This window comes from Gambusia affinis, linkage group LG07 (assembly GCF_019740435.1).
Source record: "Gambusia affinis linkage group LG07, SWU_Gaff_1.0, whole genome shotgun sequence".
NCBI classification, from domain to species: domain Eukaryota; kingdom Metazoa; phylum Chordata; class Actinopteri; order Cyprinodontiformes; family Poeciliidae; genus Gambusia; species Gambusia affinis.
In genome coordinates, this window is record NC_057874.1 from 24,447,700 (window position 1) to 24,467,519 (window position 19,820).

The 19,820-nt window shown below is 36.0% G+C and overlaps 1 protein-coding gene across 1 annotated transcript; it reads right to left on the reverse strand.

Annotated features, from left to right (window-relative positions):
• Positions 1-489: 489 nt before the first annotated feature.
• Positions 490-18,609, reverse strand: lrrc38b (leucine rich repeat containing 38b). The gene is made up of 2 exons (XM_044122380.1): positions 17,094-18,609; positions 490-5,376 (listed from the first exon to the last, which is right to left on the reverse strand). Exons 1-2 carry the CDS (start codon positions 17,719-17,721, stop codon positions 5,129-5,131), a joined length of 876 nt encoding a protein of 291 aa, XP_043978315.1. The 5' UTR covers positions 17,722-18,609; the 3' UTR covers positions 490-5,128.
• Positions 18,610-19,820: the final 1,211 nt, after the last annotated feature.

The window sequence follows — 19,820 nt, forward strand, 5'->3', positions numbered from 1 at the left end:
CTGGTCTAGTTAGTAGATGACCAGAGTGAGGCACTCTACAGGGTTGTGCCTCCCTGAATCCCTCACTCTTTCTCTTCCTGCCTCGGCGTCCAAGAGCACGAGCCTCTGGCTGTGTAGCCATGACAACCAAATGAGGTAAATGGTTGCAAGAGAATCCTCATCACGACCACCATCCTCACACATCTCTCTTCAGTGGTGCATGAGCATAGTATGACGATGTCTTTCGTGCATGATAATCCTTATCCACTGTTGTAATGCCTTAGTGGAATTCCAATAAGTGATTCTGTTCTGCAGAGTACTGTCATTTTGCTCAGTGTCAAGCCAGCATTGCATCTCCTTAGGGAGAGAGTTATTTTTGTCCTTCAGTCTCCTGACTTTAGACTTTTTTAGAAAAGAAGACGATGATGTTGTACAGCTTTAATTTTTGCTGTTGCTTCTCTCATCAATAAGATAGGGAACATGCTTAGATAATATTTCAAAATCCATCCTCTCCGTGACAGAAGAAAAATACACAAACATCTGCCATCATATGTGTGCGGCTGTGCACGTGGGCGAATCACGGGTTACTACCAAACAAAAAATATACACAACCAATTGCAAAGCCCGAATGTAATGGCTTTGGGTGACAACTTACATTCATTTGTTACACTGTATTGCATCAAATCAGACTAAATCAAGAATATTTACATGAAACTCCAGATACTTGCTGCAATTTGGTGTGACATTATTCTTTCTTAGAGTAATTTTTTAGCACCTTTTCCAAATATATTACTGCTATTTGCATATTTGCAGAGTGATAAGATTTCTCTGTGAAATGACACACTGTGCTGTGTTTACAGATGAGGGTTGTTTTTCTGCTGCCTTGACAAGCCAAGTCTGTAAACCAAAGGAAACAAGAGGAAGAAATTCACATGTATTACAGAGTTCTTTTTCAAATTTTTCAACTGCCACTTTATTAAAATGATCATTTCTACTGTTGTCCAAGACAAGTGAAATGAAACATACTGATGCCTTTTAACTTGCATTGACTTCTGCTGAGGAACATTGTAAACACAACATAAAAACTATCACAAAAATGCATTTCTCTCTTTCAGTGCTACATTTTGCCAAATGCTACCTAGATTTTTCATGTATGCACCGTGTAAGTAAATTTTACTTGGAGCAAACACAGATGAAGACAGGAGAAAGGATTTTATTACTATCAGTTTTTATCCAGACATCAATATACAGCTACACATACAGTCTGTTTGACAGTGTCTGTTTGACATTTGGAAATGCATTCAGCAGCAACAGTGTCGTCACTCATTTTTCCATCAAAATAATTTAGATTTGACCCATTCTGACATTTTGTCTGACAAATCACAACAAGAATTTTGGTATTTTATGCAAGACAAGCCACATAAAAGTAGCCACCACTGTTTCTGCTTCCCAGGGATGTGCAATGCCAGAATGTTACAAAGGGGACAAACAATGTAAGTAAATGCTTCATTTTGGAAGCTGTAATAGAAAAATAGACATGAATCTGAAAATTATCCAGTTGGTAACTTAACAGTGCATGCTCTAATGTACTGATATTGGTAATAAAATAAGTAAGAGAAAGTAAAATGTCATGCTAAAATTTTCATTCTAACAACTAATCTAACATAGTATTTCCAATATACAATAACTACACAGTAGTTGCAAATAATAATGATATGTATAAAAATTCTCCCTGTGATCCCTTCACATTAGTTTGTGCATCTGGATATAAAAAAGCAGGTTATAACGGATAAATAAATTCAATTAACTCATTTAAAATTTGTTGAGGGTATGAAAGGAATATTTTCTGCTTGTAATCTTGCTAGGTTTTCCAATTTTCTTTACCTAGGAATTTTTAGTGTTAGAGTGAGGTTATTCAGCTGGAATAACTTAGAGAAACACAGCTCTGGCTATTAGTAACAGTTTGATTCTGATCAAAATATCACATCTGGTACAATAGACTTGGATTTAACTTTTGTACCATTTACTTGCAGGTTTATATTAATAAGTATTGAAATTTTGGGCACCGTCTCCTCTTTATTAATCTAGCTTAGCTTTGTGTTTTGGTAAGTAATGTACTCAAAGTTAAAACTGGAAGTACTTTTCAATTTGTCTAACTGTCCAAACAATTTAACAAAATGTGACTTCAGAAATGTATGTTCAAGCCTGACAAAAAACCAAAAAAAACATTGGATATCCTCTTGACAGACAGGAAGTAGAGGGTCAATGTAAAATCCTTTAATGTAATAAAACATTGAGGTAATTCAAGCTAATTACTCTTATTCTTCCCTGCTTCCCGATGTTTTGAGTCCTAAGGAATATGATATTATCTCCCAAACTCCTGCAATTCCTTTCCCTGTTTATTTATTTATTTATTTATTATTATTAATATTATTATTTGGTTTCCAAAGGAACACTGCTTTTACATCTGAAAAATTCCCAAAGCTGACAAGTCTGTTACACTGATGGACATTTCAGAAGCAGTAAAAGATCAGTGTCTATTATTTCTATTCAGAATGGGAAATCAGTGTGTACCATGTTTAGGCAATACATAATATCCATAAATTGAAATTTTTCCATACAGTGCCATTATTGTTAAGATGTGGGACATAAATGGTGCATATATGAATACATACATCAACACTACAAGTAGGTTACAGCAATTGTTATATGATTTGAGACATCCTTTGAAAAATTGCACTGACTCATATGATTTTTGTTAATGCCTATTGAAAAACAACAACAATGAATAAGGCCACATTTATATTTTGTCATTTCTGCAAAATGTGCTATTGACTGCTGTACATTTAGGGTTTGAATTCCTTCTAAAGAGAAAAAATAATGAGTCTCTTTTTCTTCTTGTATTCTGCGCACAGAAATGATCACAATATACGGATGGCTCTTTTTATATCCACTGGTTGACATTCTTTTTGCTACATCTCAGTTTGCTGAATTACAAATGATTACAAGAACATGAGAAATAATTACATATCAGCTTTTGTGCATTTCAAGTCCTTATTACTGAAGGTTTGAAAACACTTACTGCAAATTCAAGAAAAAAATGTGTCCAGGACTTTGCTTTATTAGATATGGCATGTGTTGCACCATCATGACTGCAGGACCAGTGGAGAAAGTGTTTAAATATGACTTTTCCTCAGTTGAGCTGTGTCATATACTCTTGAGAAAGACAACTTAAAAATAGATGTAAAAATAAATAACACAATGGCAGCTGTGTTGAAGATAATCTCCAGATAAACCATTCGCCAAATGACCAATCTTTTGTCTGTTGTAAAAGAAATAGTCATATGTTGCAAATTAAGGTTAAGCACTGCAATGAGTGAAGACTGCTGATTTGGTCAAAAGCTCCTTTCAGATCAGACTGTCAGGCTCAAATGTGTTCTACAGGTGTTCTTCATGAACAACTTAAAGTGAAATAAGGTCAAAGGTGACCCGCTGCTGTTTTGTCTATGATCCACCTGAGAAGGTATAGTCACAGAGCCAAGATGAGCATAAGATGAAATGGGGCAGCTATGGAACACTATCATGATCCTCCAGTTTGGATTTAGTCTGAGAAATATGTTCAGGATAATCTGGGACAGACACAAATGTGCTAAGCATGATGCACTCCAATTTTGTTTGTATTTGAAGACAGTACTAGGACAGTTAGCTTGTAACTCACAAAAAAGATCAAATTCAGATATTACTGGGTATAAGAGAAATGTTCAACACACATATCAAGTGCGTTGCTCAAGTAATTGGAGCTGAGTTACACACATAGCCCCATGAGCTCACCAAATCAACTTGTAAGACATAAATGCCAAAGGAAGATAGATATAAGGGGAGCTTTGTGTCTATGTGTTTATCACAGAACTCTGATCTGAAAGATGCTAAAGACTGACAGGAAGAAATTGTAAATCTTTGGAGATGGAAATTGTTTGAGTACAAAGGGTTTCTCCAAAGTGCAAGTTGGTTTCTATTATGAAGCTACTTCTGCCTCTCTATGTAGCACGCCATCCACAACAAACTCCACCCATGTCATCTTTCCTCTACTGAAACTTAATCTTTGGCAAAGACAGTATTAGTCTAAATGAGATAAATGCCAAAATTAGGTTTACCGTTTAAAGTGCATCAACAGAGTAAATAAATAGATTCAATTTAATACCATATTTTTGTCATAATTTCCAAGACTATACTGTATGTATTTTAGAAATATCTTTCTCTACATAGTTTACAGTCATGAAACTAATGAACATACTATCCTCTTTGTTTTTAGTTTTGATTACATACCATTTACTTTTGTACATAAATTTGTAATTATATATTGAAAACTGCTGGAAGTTTGAGAAGACTCACTGTCAACCAAGCCCTTCTTGTTAAGCTTTCCATCTATGATTAATTCAGAAGGAGCAACACTATTAACCTTCTTCATATCTTGAGAGCAACCTTTAAATATAAGCAAATGAGGCAATCCAGACAGGAAACTGTTAAAGGATACGATATGCCAGCATATCACATTACAAGCGGTTAAATATTGAGGTCACTTGTCATTATGACATCCTTTTATAAGGGATTTTAGGTCAGTGAAGTGTCCTGCTTTATATAGATTAAGTTCCAGTGAATATTATTTTAAATTCACAAAAGCCTTGAGCTTTCTTTACAGAATTTCAGATTCCAAAGCTGAATTTTCAGCATTAGATGTTGTTTTTTGGTTTTTCTAAGACAAAAATGACAGCACTGCAAGAAAATATTTCCTATGTGTTAGTAGTCCATTGAAATCTATTTCTCTTTTGATACAAGTCATAGTCTTGGCCTCATTATTTTCTTCATAATATTTGACACTGAGCCATAAACTTTTACTTTTCACAGACAAAAATATGATCCTCATAGAATTTTTGAACACATGGAGTGGTATACTTACAAACCTCATTCCATTGAGATGTAATTTGTTAGATAACATGTATATCCATCTTTTGACTGTAACTGTACCAATCCATGATCCAAGGGTTCTGGAGCTTTACCAAGTAGGAAACAGCACTGACCACACACTTTCTCGAGTGTCCTCAACTAGTTTGGAAAACCAGAAAAAAACGTCCTTACAAGGAAACTGTTTTTACTCCTCACTCTCTTCTTCATCTCCCTTGGTGCCTTTACTCCAGCGCTGGAAGCAATGAACAGTTGAAGCCAAAAAGAAGCTGGTCATGATGGCCACCACAGACACAGAGATGCCGGAAAAAATGATGATGAGCAGGTCTGTTAGAGTTAGGGTGGCCTGGCACTCACGAAAGCTGTCCTTTGAAAGCTGTGTCAGAGAAACACGTCTGCCATCCATGGGAAGGGAGCACTCCATGCCTTCCACCCCTGAAACAAACCAGAAAATGGAATCCAATTAATTCACCAGACATAATGAATGGTGGTCAGTGTGATTAGGTTTCAGCTCAAGTATCCAGCAGAAAATAAAAGATCTCTGTCTTACTTGCTTGTACAAAATACTTGGATTCTAGTTTGACATTATGAGTTAAAGTTGCTTTGTGTTTACTGTATATCCACCCACAGCAAGGCAGCAGGTACACACTTACTCTCACTGGAAGCGTGTGATGTGTGGTTGCATACTGTAAAATAAACTGAAAACAGTAATTTCAAGAGCTACCTAAAGTAGGCAGCTTTAGATCAGCCCATTTTGGGAGCCTGTAGTGTATTACTAACACACTACTATGTTATTAACAATTAAAATTGCTCAGAAAATATATTTTGTTGGTTAGTACATTCCACAGAAATCCACTTGTCTTGACAGTAGTTATGGCTGCTTTCTTATCCACCATTAAACCTGAGGATGTATTAATGAATATTTAGTGTTCATTAGACTCAGGATCACAGTTCACCTACTTTACATCCCTTTTATCCCACAGATTAAAAAATAAAAAAAATTGCACAATGATCGCAGTCAGTTTTACAGTGTAGATCCTTCAATTGGTTGCACCGACAACTTTGTTGGCCTTTGAGAATTAATTAGACATATGTATTTAATGCAGGGTAACAGACTTTAATTGATGCACTCTTAACATTGCAAACATAATGCTCCATGCAGCATAGAGAAGACTTTTGGCAATGCATTGTACTATAAGAAACACTACTGTAGTTATGTGGGCAGATATAAAGGCTTGCAATGTGGGTGGCTACTTTTCACTGTTGCTGGGCATGCAAATAGATAAAATTTCTAAAACAACATATGTTCCCCTTAAAGCATTTCTTTTTTATAATAACACAAGCAATTCTTTACAGAAATTTTCATTCAGTCACCTACAAGCCTTAATTTCATTAACAGTTCCTATTACTATTTAGCATCAAATATATAAATGTATCAATGAAGTGAAAACCTAATAAGACAAAAAAGTACAGCAAAAATCAGAGAATGAAATAAGCAGCTTGTGCAATCTATAAAGCTTAGTAAATGTACATTCAACACCTAAATGTTACGACAATGGAAAAAGACATAATGGAAATTTGTGATATCATGGAATTGGTTTTCATGGTCCTGTGATTAACTTGCTACACTATTAATAAGGTTTGTAACTGATCTCTGTAGGCACTTGATAAAAGTTGGTGACACTAATCCCCTAATACAAAACAGATTCTTACATCTCATCTGACATTCACTTATTAGAGAACAGGAACCGTTACACACCCATAATTGCAGGAGGGGGACATGGTGACTCTTGTATATTTCATACACACAGTTAAAACAGATGTTTACATATGCTGTATAAATACACAACCTTTTTTTCTGTGTTGGATACCAAAGCAGATGCAGATGATATAGGTTGGTAAGATTTAGAGCTACTTTTACATATATAGCTGTTAAGAAAATAATAATGTACAAGAAATCTTTCTAGACAATGTATTTATTGGCTTCCTTCAGATCCACAAGTTTGTATGCATTTCTTTAGTATTTGGCATAATTGCGTTTTAGACTGGATAACTCAGGATAACCAACTTGTATATCCTGAGCTGGTGGTGGACTTCCACAAGCTCAGACCCTCCTCACCAACAGCAACAAAAATCTAGAAGGTGAACAGAGAGATAATGGACTCTAACCTGGATGTTCACTTTAACACTAAGCTAGACTGGATACACAACACTGACACTACAGGAAAACTAACTGCTGAGGAGAGAGACTGAGGTCTTTTGGAGTGTGGGCCCAGTGAAAGTGGTAGAAGACAGAAAAATCTGGCAAAAATAACATCACTGTTGGACAATGTCCCAAGGTAATCATACATTTTAAGAAACATCAGCACGGTCTTCTATTTTACACAAAATTATTCCTATGGAATGTAATCCTACAGCGGGCAATTTTTTATTTAATTTGAACAATTTGTCTGTCAGAATACCACATCTTGACCAGGCATTTTTGTCTAGTATATCTTCCAAGAATGCAAATATGTCAGATTGTGAGCACATCTCTTAATCACAACCCTTTCAAGAGTCACCACTTATTAAAATTAATAAATTTAGTTGTGGATTCTAATCCATTGCAAATCTTCAATTAGGATGCAAGTTTGGTCTCAATGGAATGTTGAAAAATAAAATGCATCCTTATTTTTAATTTTATGCAGACACCAAAATTAACATTACACAATACTAAAACAGATTTTGGACTGACTAACACATTAGAGAATTACCCAACAGCTGTGGTTCTTTGCAATTGTGACCTTCTGAAGCAAAGATTATAATGACAGTTTCTCATAATTACAAGCTGTCATGAGGATATTCAGATTAGGGCTGTTGTAAATGAATATTTTCGTAATCAAGTAATCTATCGATTATTCTTACTATTAATCAAGTAATCGTATAAAAAAAAATAGATAAAATAAGGCATTGGTAAATCTAACCTTAACAGCAGTATTACTATCAGATATCAACATCAGTCCAATTTTTCACATTTGACCATCCCTAACAATAACTTTTTTGTAGTTTAGAAAATTACAATAATAGCTCACTCTCTAAGTTAAACTGATGAAAAGTAATACAAAAATCTGAAATTATATTCAATTTAATAATAAAGAGGCAGACTCACAAATACGCCGATAAGAAAAATCTCTATGCTCCAACTTTGGGTAAGTTTAATAGATTAACTCTCACCTTGCCCAGACATTTATAGCTTTGTGTTCATGTTAGAGACTGGATTTGACACGGTCTGCATTCGTCACACATAGAAACACATCTATCAGCTATTTAATGTCACGATGTGCTTCACCACCCATTTGTTGCTACTGGGATGATATGAAGTTTATTTTCCAGATGGTCCATAAAGCTACGCATCTAAAGCACAGCCGCCCTCAGTATTCGGTTTATTTGCTCACCTTTATAAATAATACCACCATGCTCCCCCACCATTAACTCTGAACACTGGCCACCAGGCAGCAGCTCCGGGAGGAGAAAAGCTGCCATATTCCAAGCATCGCTCCTGTCATTTTAAGGATGCTTATTGGTGCCCCGAAAAACGACAAAGACCCGGACATTATCATGAATCAATAAAATCCTCCCAGGTCGAACTTGAAAATCGGACTTTATGCTACTAACACTTAGCTTTCATCAACAACTCAGGCAGAAGTGAGAGTGCTGTGCAACACAAATAATGACCTGGCTGGAACACAGTGTATTAAATAATAAAACATAACTTAACAAAGCTTTGAGGCAGGTAAATTTTTCTCAAGGAATTTTAATAATCGAGGTACTCAAATTTTTTGAGGAATTGTTTCAGCCCTAAATTATTGTGAATTTAGTCCCTTTTGAGAAATATAGCAAACTGACTACTTTACAAATATTTCTTGATGTGGCAGCATAGATCTAAATCCAAATGTATGCCCGGAGGTATTTGTTTTACATAATAAAGTTAGAGAAATTCTTTTAACAGAAGCTAAGAAAGGTATTAATTAAATAGCTGGTTTAACAAAACATAAAAGTCAGTGCAGAAATGAAATGTTTGTAATAGTGTAAATGTGTAAAGGTGTAAATAGTGGTGTTAAAATTCCTTTTAGTGATTCTGTGATGAAAGAACAGAAACCAGGATAAACCATTTGGGTGAACTTCCTTTACAAAAGTTCACCCAAATATATTTTAATTAAAGGTTCCTTTACTACAGTCAATTAAAACAGATTAATAAAGATAACTAAAAAGACAAGTAAGCAAATGAATTAATTAGAAAATATTACATTAAGTAAATAAAACTATAATACATATAAGTCAATAAGACTAGAATTGACATTAGTGAACAACATTAGAAAACTTTACCCACTATTTGACAATTCCTTAGAGCAGATTTGACTGACCTGATTTCAACAAGACAATGAGATAAAATTACTTTTGCTACATTTACACTATTTATTATGAGGAAATTTAGTCTTTACTAAATTTCTACTTGGTTTTCCAGCCTGAGAATGGTTTGAAAACTACCTAGATGTAGTCTGATGTAGGATGGCCCTCAAAATTTCCAAGTAAACTGAACACAACCACAGATTACCATGAAGGTCACCTCCTTCATTGCTCACTAGAATTACTTTATTGCTCATCAGAATTTTAAGAGGATTTTAGTGTCAAAACAGCTGAAAGTCTTTTAGTAGATTATTTTAAAATGTGTGCGCATCTAACAACATGGACGAACAAAAGAACAAAGAAAGAAAAACTAAATAAAAAAATAATAACCATTCCTACAGCTTAGGGCACCTTCTCTTAGAGCTCATCTTATTTGTTCAACACCTTAGAAAATAAGTGGCTGTCACATTAGAGCAACAAAATCTCAATGAAAACAAACAGAGCCAAAGCAGAAAGTGAAACCCAACTTTGAACACCATTAAGCAGCTCATAAGTCTCTATCTCAGGAAAACAAAAACAAGGTTGACATACAGTCAATAAACCTACTTTGCCATAGGACAGAAGACATTGTGTGGGAGCCTACACACTGAAGGAAAAAAATTTCTCTGGTGAAAACATGCTGTATTCATCCCTATCTTCAGAAAGCAAACACTATAATTAGTTACACATTAGAAAGGGCAAGAATATTGTGCATTTAGCTGTTTTGTGAAGAAAATGCTTCTCGATTATCGAGAATGGCACAAATAAGTCTTAACATTGCATGTTTTACTAATATTTGAATTATAAACTTTTTTCTTCTTCAATACATGTTGGGTTTGACATTTTACATATTTTTCTGTCTTCTCTCTCTTTGTCAGTCATAAATGACTGTCATAAATGTCAGTCATAAATGTTTTCTCCAAAGCAATTTAGATTCCATGTGTAGCTTGTTTTTGTCAAAATATGTTAAATTATTTACATTTTACTCATAAATCCTAAACATTTCTATAAGAATAAAAGATAAATAAGTGAATCAGAGCCAACACACTAGCTGTTTGTATAGATTACAAAGTTATTGTACCTGTTTTCCTTTGTTGAAGCCAAAGTTGAAGCTGAAACAATATGGCTAGAATCTAACTCTTGTTATGGAAGTCAAAAATAACCATGATGGGTTTAAGGACTTAACATAGTTGAAAGAAAAAAGTTTTCAAATTGATGATATATATACTCTAAGGTTTTTTTTAACTATGTACTATGCTAACAGTTTATAAACTATTCCTGAAATATGTGATATGACAAGTATTAAGACTCTACAGCAGGCAACTGTTCAGTGATGTAATACAAATCACGCCCTTACACTCTCAAGTTTGTCTGCCCACACAGATATGTTTCAGTTTTGGCACGAACAGTTGATAGATTACATTTAGGATTACAGCCAGTCAACAGGACAGGCTATCTCCTTTCTCAGCCGTGATTGATCTACCTTGCTGCCTGGTTTCACATCCCTCCCTTTAACACCACTCTATCTCTCCAGATTGATTTCTGAACAAGTCAATTAACAGTGGCCATATATTTCTGTTCATGTAGTTGAGTTTACATTTATAACACTTGAAACATAAGTGTCTAGGGACCTTTCTAATAGTCCAACCATTCAGCTATGATACTTGATTTAACCTCTTGAACATATGGGTAAATGTCAATAGATGTAAATCATTCATACATGATTGGAGTCACAAGGAAAAGTTCTTCAGTTCTAAAAAACCCAGATCTAATACCTAATTGGAAAAAATGTGATTCAATCAAGTTAGAAAAAGAATGGATGGTAACAGAGTGACTAATATTTGCAAAGTATGCACAAAGAGAGAAGCATTGCTGCGATTCGGGGAAATGAGTGAATTATTCATAAGGGAACTCCGTCTGTGGAAAGATTCAGCAACCTTACACCAGGCATACACGAATTTAGTCACCATTAAACCAGAAAGCATGCTGACTGCTACAAACAGAAGACATATTTAAAAGATCCAAAAATCACTCTTTTATTTTATTTTTAAATAACATAATTCATTCTGATCATAAATACAGATGTTAAAAATCCCTTGAGTTTTTAATAGATGATAAAGAAAACTAAAATAATGTTTAAACAGGTTTCCACAGGCATCCATGGAAATAATGTATTTTACTTCTGAAACTGGCAGATTATCCTCCTCTGCTTTTCAACATGTACCATATGATGCTATCACATTTTGTAAATCTGTCCACCTTTTTCCCACTCAGCTCTCCCTCGCCAGCACCATCTCTCACATCCAAACTTTAAATAAACATTAAATTAGGCCAAGATAAAACAAGCTGTCAGGTTGTGTTAACAGAACAGATATTTTCACATCATATACCCATGGGTGGTAAAGATAGCCAGAGATGTCGCATTGAGCTTTGCAGCTTAATGTTTGTGCTATGTAGAACTGGTCAGTGACACCATATTTTCAGAGCTGTTTGTGCAGTGTGATAACGGGTCTCAAAGGAGCAACTCAATAGACTGTGAAGGAAAATTCAGGCTTTGACCCCAGTAGTCATATGAACTGCTACTTTACAGAGAAACTGTTCAGGTCATGACTAGTGTTGATAGCAACACCGTGATGGGCCTGAATCCCAATCTGCCATCTCCCAAGAGAAATTGGCCTGCCCTGCCCTGTAGGCAGCTGTAGCTCCAATTACCCTGGCCAATGTGCTGTAGAACTGTGTCAGTCTGAATTATATATGGCCTTTGTTCATCCTTAACCCAAGAGCAACGGAGACAGCAGTGGATCATGTTTACACTCAATCTTCCACTGAAGCATTTATGAACCTGATTGGTGGCTAAAAGAAACTTTTACATGGTGACCCAGTAAGAAATACAAAAAAGATTAATTGACCTGTGAGTCAACTTTAAATAAAGAATTAGTTATATCCACTGCTACACTGGAGACAAGCTGAAGTTATTTAAAAATGAACAGTGTTTTATGCTTTTTTTTTTTGTTGCTTATAATTTGAAATTCTAAAATATCATCTATCTTTCAACCACTCCTCATTCTGACCTGCGCTAACATAAACAGAAAAGGATGCTGTGCTGTGAAGTTAAAATCACAAGGGAAATCAAGAAGTGAAAAATGAATTGGGAATTGGATTTACAGCAGAGACTGCAGATGCTATATTATGCAGGCACTTATGGAGAATGGCTGATATTAACAGCTGAGAGGAAGCTGTTCAGGAAGGTCAGCTGTGTGCCCAGATGCTCCCTCGACCCAGTTCAGGTGGTGGGAGACAGAAGAACTCTGGCTAAAATAACTGATGGACAATGTTTCCCACCACATGTGTGAAGCTGTTGCTGATCTGAAGACCATCTTCAGTGACAGAGTACTGCACTGTAGGTGCACAAAGGAGTGTTAGAGAAGATTCTTCCTCCCGGCAGCTGTTAGAGTGTATATTCATCACTGTTCCCAACAAAAACAATATGTGTTTACATCCATTCTGGGATTTGCATAATCCTTAACCATAAATTTTTTTCATTACTAATATTCATTAAAGATAATTTACTGTACTGTAAATGATCTGTTTTCTTCGTAATGTTTAACATGCATGTATTTTATGTACATTTGAAAAACAAGTCATCCTACTCAGTTGCATATCCCTTGGATCTGAATACGCAATTTCAGATCCCTGTCTTTATGCGATAATCCTGTACAACCTATTATTGCTATCATTAATCTATCTGTAATTAATTAGCACACACCCATGCGCCCCCTCTCCCCCCACACACACACACACCCATACACCCCCACACATATAAATATATATATATATATATATATATATATATATATATATATATATATATATATATATATATATATATATATATATATATATACACACTACGTGTGTGTGTGTGTGTGTGGGTGCACGTACTTTGATGCTGCTGTTGCACCTGAATGTCCACAGTGATGGACATTAAAGACTATTTCTATTATATTCTACATTTGATAGTGTCTAGTTTCAAGCAACAATAAAGTACTAAAGTGTTTCTACTGTCTCCTCATGAAGGCTTGGGAGTCACTTTAACTTTTTGCTTATATCCCAACTTACATACCCAGAAATCACTATGTTGTCCACATCTCCTTCCATTTTATGTCCTTTAATATAGCCCCTTCTGCTTATGTTTTGAATAATTTCAGATCAGATTTCTCTTGGTAAGTATTTTTTTAAAATAAATTATAAAAATAAATATTGATTCAAAATTCTAACATAAGGGAAAATGTCAGAAAGTGCTGGAGCTTCTTAAAGAGACAGAAGCCCAATTTCAAGGTGAGTGGTGTCATCCGCTACAGTAAATGAGGGGGGTTTAATATATTTTCCAGGTATAACGAGCTATTTTGTAGCACAATCAAGTAACTATGCTACCTTCAGCTGTTATGAATATGTTATATTTATCAAAAAACACTTTGACTTTACATCATAACCATATCCTACACCTTGAAATTAGCTTGTCTCTTTAAGCACTTCATCACAACAATGCTTCTCCATATTGCCCATTGGCGCCGTATACAACCATTAACAGGAGCTTCGTAATTTGTATGATAGGCTCAGGAAACTCAGCAGTTTCATCAGGTATTTGCTAATTGCTGCTGCTGTTAGTCTGGTGGAGCTGTGTGGAGGAGACGCAGAGGAGGGACGATTGATGGGGTGGGTCCTCAGCTGGGGACAGATGCAGGCATTAAGCAACCCCCTTATAGCTGCCATGTGACATTTAAGGATTCTTCAACCGTGCATGAATGAGTCAAAGCAATGTTCCAGTTGTGTTTTTTATGAAGAAATAAAATTCTGACATATTTAGCTCAAAAAGGTTGGTGTAGCTTATACCCCACCTCCTCCCTTTAATAACACCTCTCCTGATTAAAGCAAGTTGCACAGGAAAGACTTTGAAATGTTCTAAAAATGCCCTGTAGCATTAGCCATGACATAAGTAGAGATTAAATAAATAGACACAGACTGCAGTGGTTAAAATATTTCCCTATATCTCCCCTTGAATAAAAGCTGTTGAAACTGAAGATTGCTGTTTACTAGGGTGACCATATTTTCATTTGGGAAAACCAGGACACCTTTCAGCGGGGGAGGGGGGGAACACCACGACATTTTTATGTAAGTGAAAGGAGACCATCATAACTATTTAGTCAAATGCTGTCAAGGTACTGGGTTATTTTTTACTATATTTACATTAAGTAACATTTTTTTCATGAGAGTTAAGTGATAGATTTCAAGTCGGTAAAATGTAGAATCTTTAGAGCATAAATAAGGACTAGCTCTCTGTTTTCCGCACTGCAGAGTTAAATCTAATCTACAATGTAAACTGGAAAACTCTAGTGTCCTGGACAAATGGTAAAGAAAGAACCAAGAGTAATAGTTATAACTTTAAAAGCTTATCCTACCATGTTAAATCTTGCCCATGTATTAGCTTTCAAGTTCCTGATATAAAGCATCAGCCTCGAGAAGCTCACTAGTCACTCATACATGTGCACAGCACATCACATTGTTATCGGGTACACACTTGATAATTACACTTAAACTTTATTAATTTTGCAACTTCAGATACTTTAAAGAGTCATTTCAAAGACCCATTAATGCTGGATATGAAATGTTTTAATGTTAGAAAAATTATTCAGTGTCAAAATGAGAGTTATTTCTGTCTGCTGGTAAATAACATTTCAGCCGTTGGCTTATATAGACTACATATTTGTTTTTGTTTTTTAAAATATGTCATGGTGCAAGAATTAAAAAAACTAAACTCATACACTGATTTTCATGATTTCGTCCAACTAGATTATATTTTGCTAACGTCCATCAACTGATAACAGTTGTTAGAGAGGGAACGCATACTGCAAAGCCTATCCAATCAAGCTCATTCACTAATGAGCATCCATCTGTGATTGTATAATCATGTCTCTTATGTTTGTTTTTTTTTTGTTTTTTGTGGGGGCGGGCGGGTCTGAGAATAGGTCATACTATCTTCCCAATGTTAAGAGCTCAGTCATTATGCTTATTGGGTCTGGCAGCATGAGGACTGAATGTGTGAGCAAATTTTCCTACCTGAGGTGGCAAAGGAAAAAAGATTTGAGTGCAGAGTAAGGGCAGAATCAATAGCACAGAACACCGTGGCCAATATGTATGTGAGTAATATAATTTTGTGGGTTGTCAACAGTTTACAAGACCTGAGACGTACCAAACCAGTTTTCAGGTTGAGCACAAAAGCATTCAGTGAAAATATAGTTAACTTTCAGCCAATTTGACCTAGCAGACAGAAAGCAGATCTTTATGACAGAGTAATATGCTTGATAAAATGCTTATATAGTTTTGTGAAACTTTAAAAGGCTAATCAATTTAAAATTTCTTTCCATCTTTTACTTTGTAAGTTTAACTGATTCCTGCAATTATTTTCCACATTTAAAAACACACTCCTTTAGCACTCCTTAGATTATTTGGCTCATGAGTAATCAAACTTCATTTGAAAGCAGATCTTTTCGAAACAAAGCTGACAGTTTCCCCATCTGAAATGTACATTTAGCTTAAAAGTATATTTTAAGCAAAAAAAAAAAACAAAAAAAAATCAATGTTATCACCTCTGTAATCTGAAGGGAAAATTATCCTCCTTAGTACAAGTCATGTGTGGCTCAGCCGTCAGATCTGTTTATTTTCGCTTCTTTGCTCCCACATCCTACCCTGCTCTCATGAGATAAGTTCTGTCCATAACAATTGCAAATAAATAATCTGTGTTCTACAAAAGATTTAACTCCCGAATAATATTTGTAACAGAACAAAAACATGCCATACTATCGGAACTGAATGGATCTAAAATTAATATAGTATAAGATATAACAATTTTGTATCATTTTCATTATGCAAAAGTCTGGCAGCCTCTTTCTAATACAGACACCTTGGCTGTTGAAACCAGTCAACCTTGTTTAGAGATTTTACCTAAAGGGCTATTAATATTTCATGTTCCTCTGGAACAAACATGCACACATTGAGGCTGCTTTGTAAAACCACCAAAATGTCCATCCGGTTATGTAACGTAGCTCTCACGGCTAAATTACATTGGTGGATGGAGTCTGTCAGCCTAAAAATCCACAAGGATAAAGCAATATGCACATGATGTGAAAAAATGTTTTATTTTCTCTGCAGAAAGATAAAATCTTTGCGTTTGCCTACTCTTACATTCCAGCATGTGTGAAAATTTGAGATTATAAAGGATCTTTAAAAAAAATAAAATAAAACAATTGTTTAATCTCATGAACATGCAATATTGAGGTCAGTGCTTGGTTCACATGAACGCTTAAATCCTAAACCACATGAGTTTCTTTTAAACCAGCTCCATGGAAAATATTAAACAATTTTAAACACTATTAAATGTCATAAAGCAAAACATAACTGTCACTGTGAAAAACAAGTGCTATTGTCTCATCTTACGCACTGAGTCTCCCACATCAAGGGCTGTGGGGGTGGAGGAAAAAAAAGAGACAAAATTAGAACAAGGGAGGGGGAGGGGGTTTCCTCTTCCACTGGGAAAATAAAGACACAAATAGACCAGGGAAGTGTGATGGCATTGGATTTACCATGTACCAATGAATGTTTCACTCAGATTTAAGTTATCTGACTAATGCACAGTAACAAAGAGCTGTTTCTAAAATGACATTACTTACCATTTGGAAGCTTGTGACGATTTTCCATCAACCATTCAAACAGGTTGGTGAAGTTGCAGTTGCAAACCCAAGGGTTGCCCTCTAGTCTCACTACCCTCAAGGAGGGCAACTGACTCAGGGCTCCCACCTTTAGGGTAGATAGTGCATTACGTTCCAGTTCAAGTTCTCGCAAAGAGGTGAGGCCCAGAAAAGCGTCCTCACTCACCATGCTCAAATATGGGTTGTTTCCCAGTCGCAGTTTGATCAAGCTCCGGGATTCCCCAAAAGTCCCCTTTGGGATTTCAGTCAGATTGTTGCTACCTAGGTCGAGGAAGACCAACCTGGAGGAAGTGCTTAGAGTCCCAGGTTCTATGTAAGAGAGGGAATTGTTCCGGAGGTCCAAGTAGACCAAGTCACTGTACAGAACCAGAAAATCCGAAGGGATGCGGGGTATCCAGTTGTCGGCCAGCAGAAGCCTCCGGACATCCAAAGGGATCTCTTCAGGAAGACGGGTTAAGCCCCGGCCACTACAGTCCACAGTGTGAGGATCTGGGCACAGGCAGGTTGCTGGGCAGTTTTCGCCCCAGGTCCAAAAGACAGAGGACAGCAAAATGAGGATAGGTTGAAGCCAGTGGACCCATGGCAACATGGTCGAGAGGGTCAAATAAATTAGGGGAGAGGAGGTTTAGGTTAAGGACAAAAGGGAGAAAATGGATGGGGGTTGAGAACAAAAAGGTGGGGGTCAGAGGGCAGAAGATTGGGAGAAGGAAGGGGAAGGGATGAGTGAAGGGGGTGGAACGGATCAGTCCTCTTGAATGAGCATCTTAATGTTATGGAGAAAGATACCTGACAGAGCTTAGGAATTGTGTGACGGCAGAACAGCAGAGGAAAACTCTTTTCTAGGAGATCACGTAACAAGCTGCTAAGATAGAACAGCAGTCTATCTGTTTTATATGTGCAACGAGAGCCTGATAGTAACCAGTGAGAATAACGGAGGATAACACAAAGGGTAATATAGCTTAGAAGCGGTAAATTAACACGAGCAAGCTGGGAGAGAAGAGAAGTAAGGGAAACAGACAAGGGAGAGGGGGGTTGAGGAGAAAGCTGTGTCCGCCACACTACCCTACAGTTCGTCTGGCAGCAGTGATAGACAAAGATAATGAGTACTGTGACAAAAAAGGATATATGAAACAGTAATTCAAGCATGACAAGCAAAGAGTTGCATTCCTGCATTCGTCCATTAGTCCAAAGTCTTTGTGCAGAAAAGCCAAACGGTGTGAAAAAAACAGAGCTCACGGAGCATCGCTCAAATGTGTGGTGATGTTGCCCCCGCTCGCCCTTAATTCTCTCTCTCTATCTCCGAGTGCTCTGCAACATGCTGTAAAACAAAGCCAGGCTCAGTGCTTTTCTGTCCAGCACCATTTCTAAGCTGTTTGAGAGACAATCCAAATGCTCAGGCAGGAGCCTTGTGGATGTAGGATGAAGTGCTGAGCTGCACACAGCCATGCCAATCCAATGTCTGCCTCCGAATCTACCACGGTTTATCTCATTCCCTCTCCTTTTTCCAGGGGGGCGTGTCTGATTCATCAAGTCACTGTCAACATATGATGTCACTTCCTATAGTGAGAAGACATTATTGGTCGTATTTCAGAATCAAGAAAAGGCTAGAAAACCTGTTTGTAAGATAGTGTTAGATTCTAAAATATATTATCAGCTGTTTGTCTTTAAAAATAATATTTACAAATATGAATGAATTATTATTATTAATAATAAAAAAAAAAATTGACCACTCTATTTTCATAAATAAATTTTAAAAATACCTGTAGGAAAAAAGGATTACTACCTGTCATGATGTTTTTGGATTTTGGTATGTGTGTGTGTGTTTCGATTTTTTCCGACATTCCATTTTTATCCTATCAGCCATTTCCTCAATTCAAATTCAGCTACTTCCCTTCCCTCACAGCTGCACCCAGTTTTTAATGAACCACCAGCTCCTGGTTTAGCAATTAACTTTCCCACTAATATCTCTCACTCAGACAGCTCTTAATCAGATACTCACAATGTAATTTTGTATTCACTTTTTTACTTAGGATTTGTTTTTTATACTTTTTTCCCCCTACATTTTTTAAGTAAACCGCTGACTTTCACCAGCTTGCTTTATTTTAAATCCTGCAAAATATTTTATGAAGTAGCTTGCGTTTTTTATTGAAAATATGGCAGTACCATGATATGGATTTGAGCATTATGGCAGTTTCAGGTTGTTTTTATTTATTTATTTATTTACTATGCTTTAGCTTCCTCCCTATATTTGAGTCCTTACAAACAAACAAATATGATATTGACTATGCCAATTTGTATCATAAATAATTTCTGATTCTTGGCTAACATATCATTTTGTTATAAGATAGCCCTCACAATGGTAAACTAACAGCTCACACAGTGATTGTTTTCACACAAACAAAAACCCCTAAATATTTTTTCATAAAAACTTTCATGCTTGCTTTATAGATTTTTCTTTGTTTCATGACATTTTGTTATAGTTTTTTTTTGTACCTTTTGTCCAGCAGTTATAATTTCTTAGTTCAGAATCAGATCTATTGGCCAAGTTTGTGTACGCAAACAAAAGTTTGACTTCAGTTTCACATACTCACAGCACACAGACATTAGGCATAAGTATACAAACTTCAAAGTAAATAAAAGATAACAAGAAAGAATATGTATCTATTTACACCTGATATTTGTTCTATA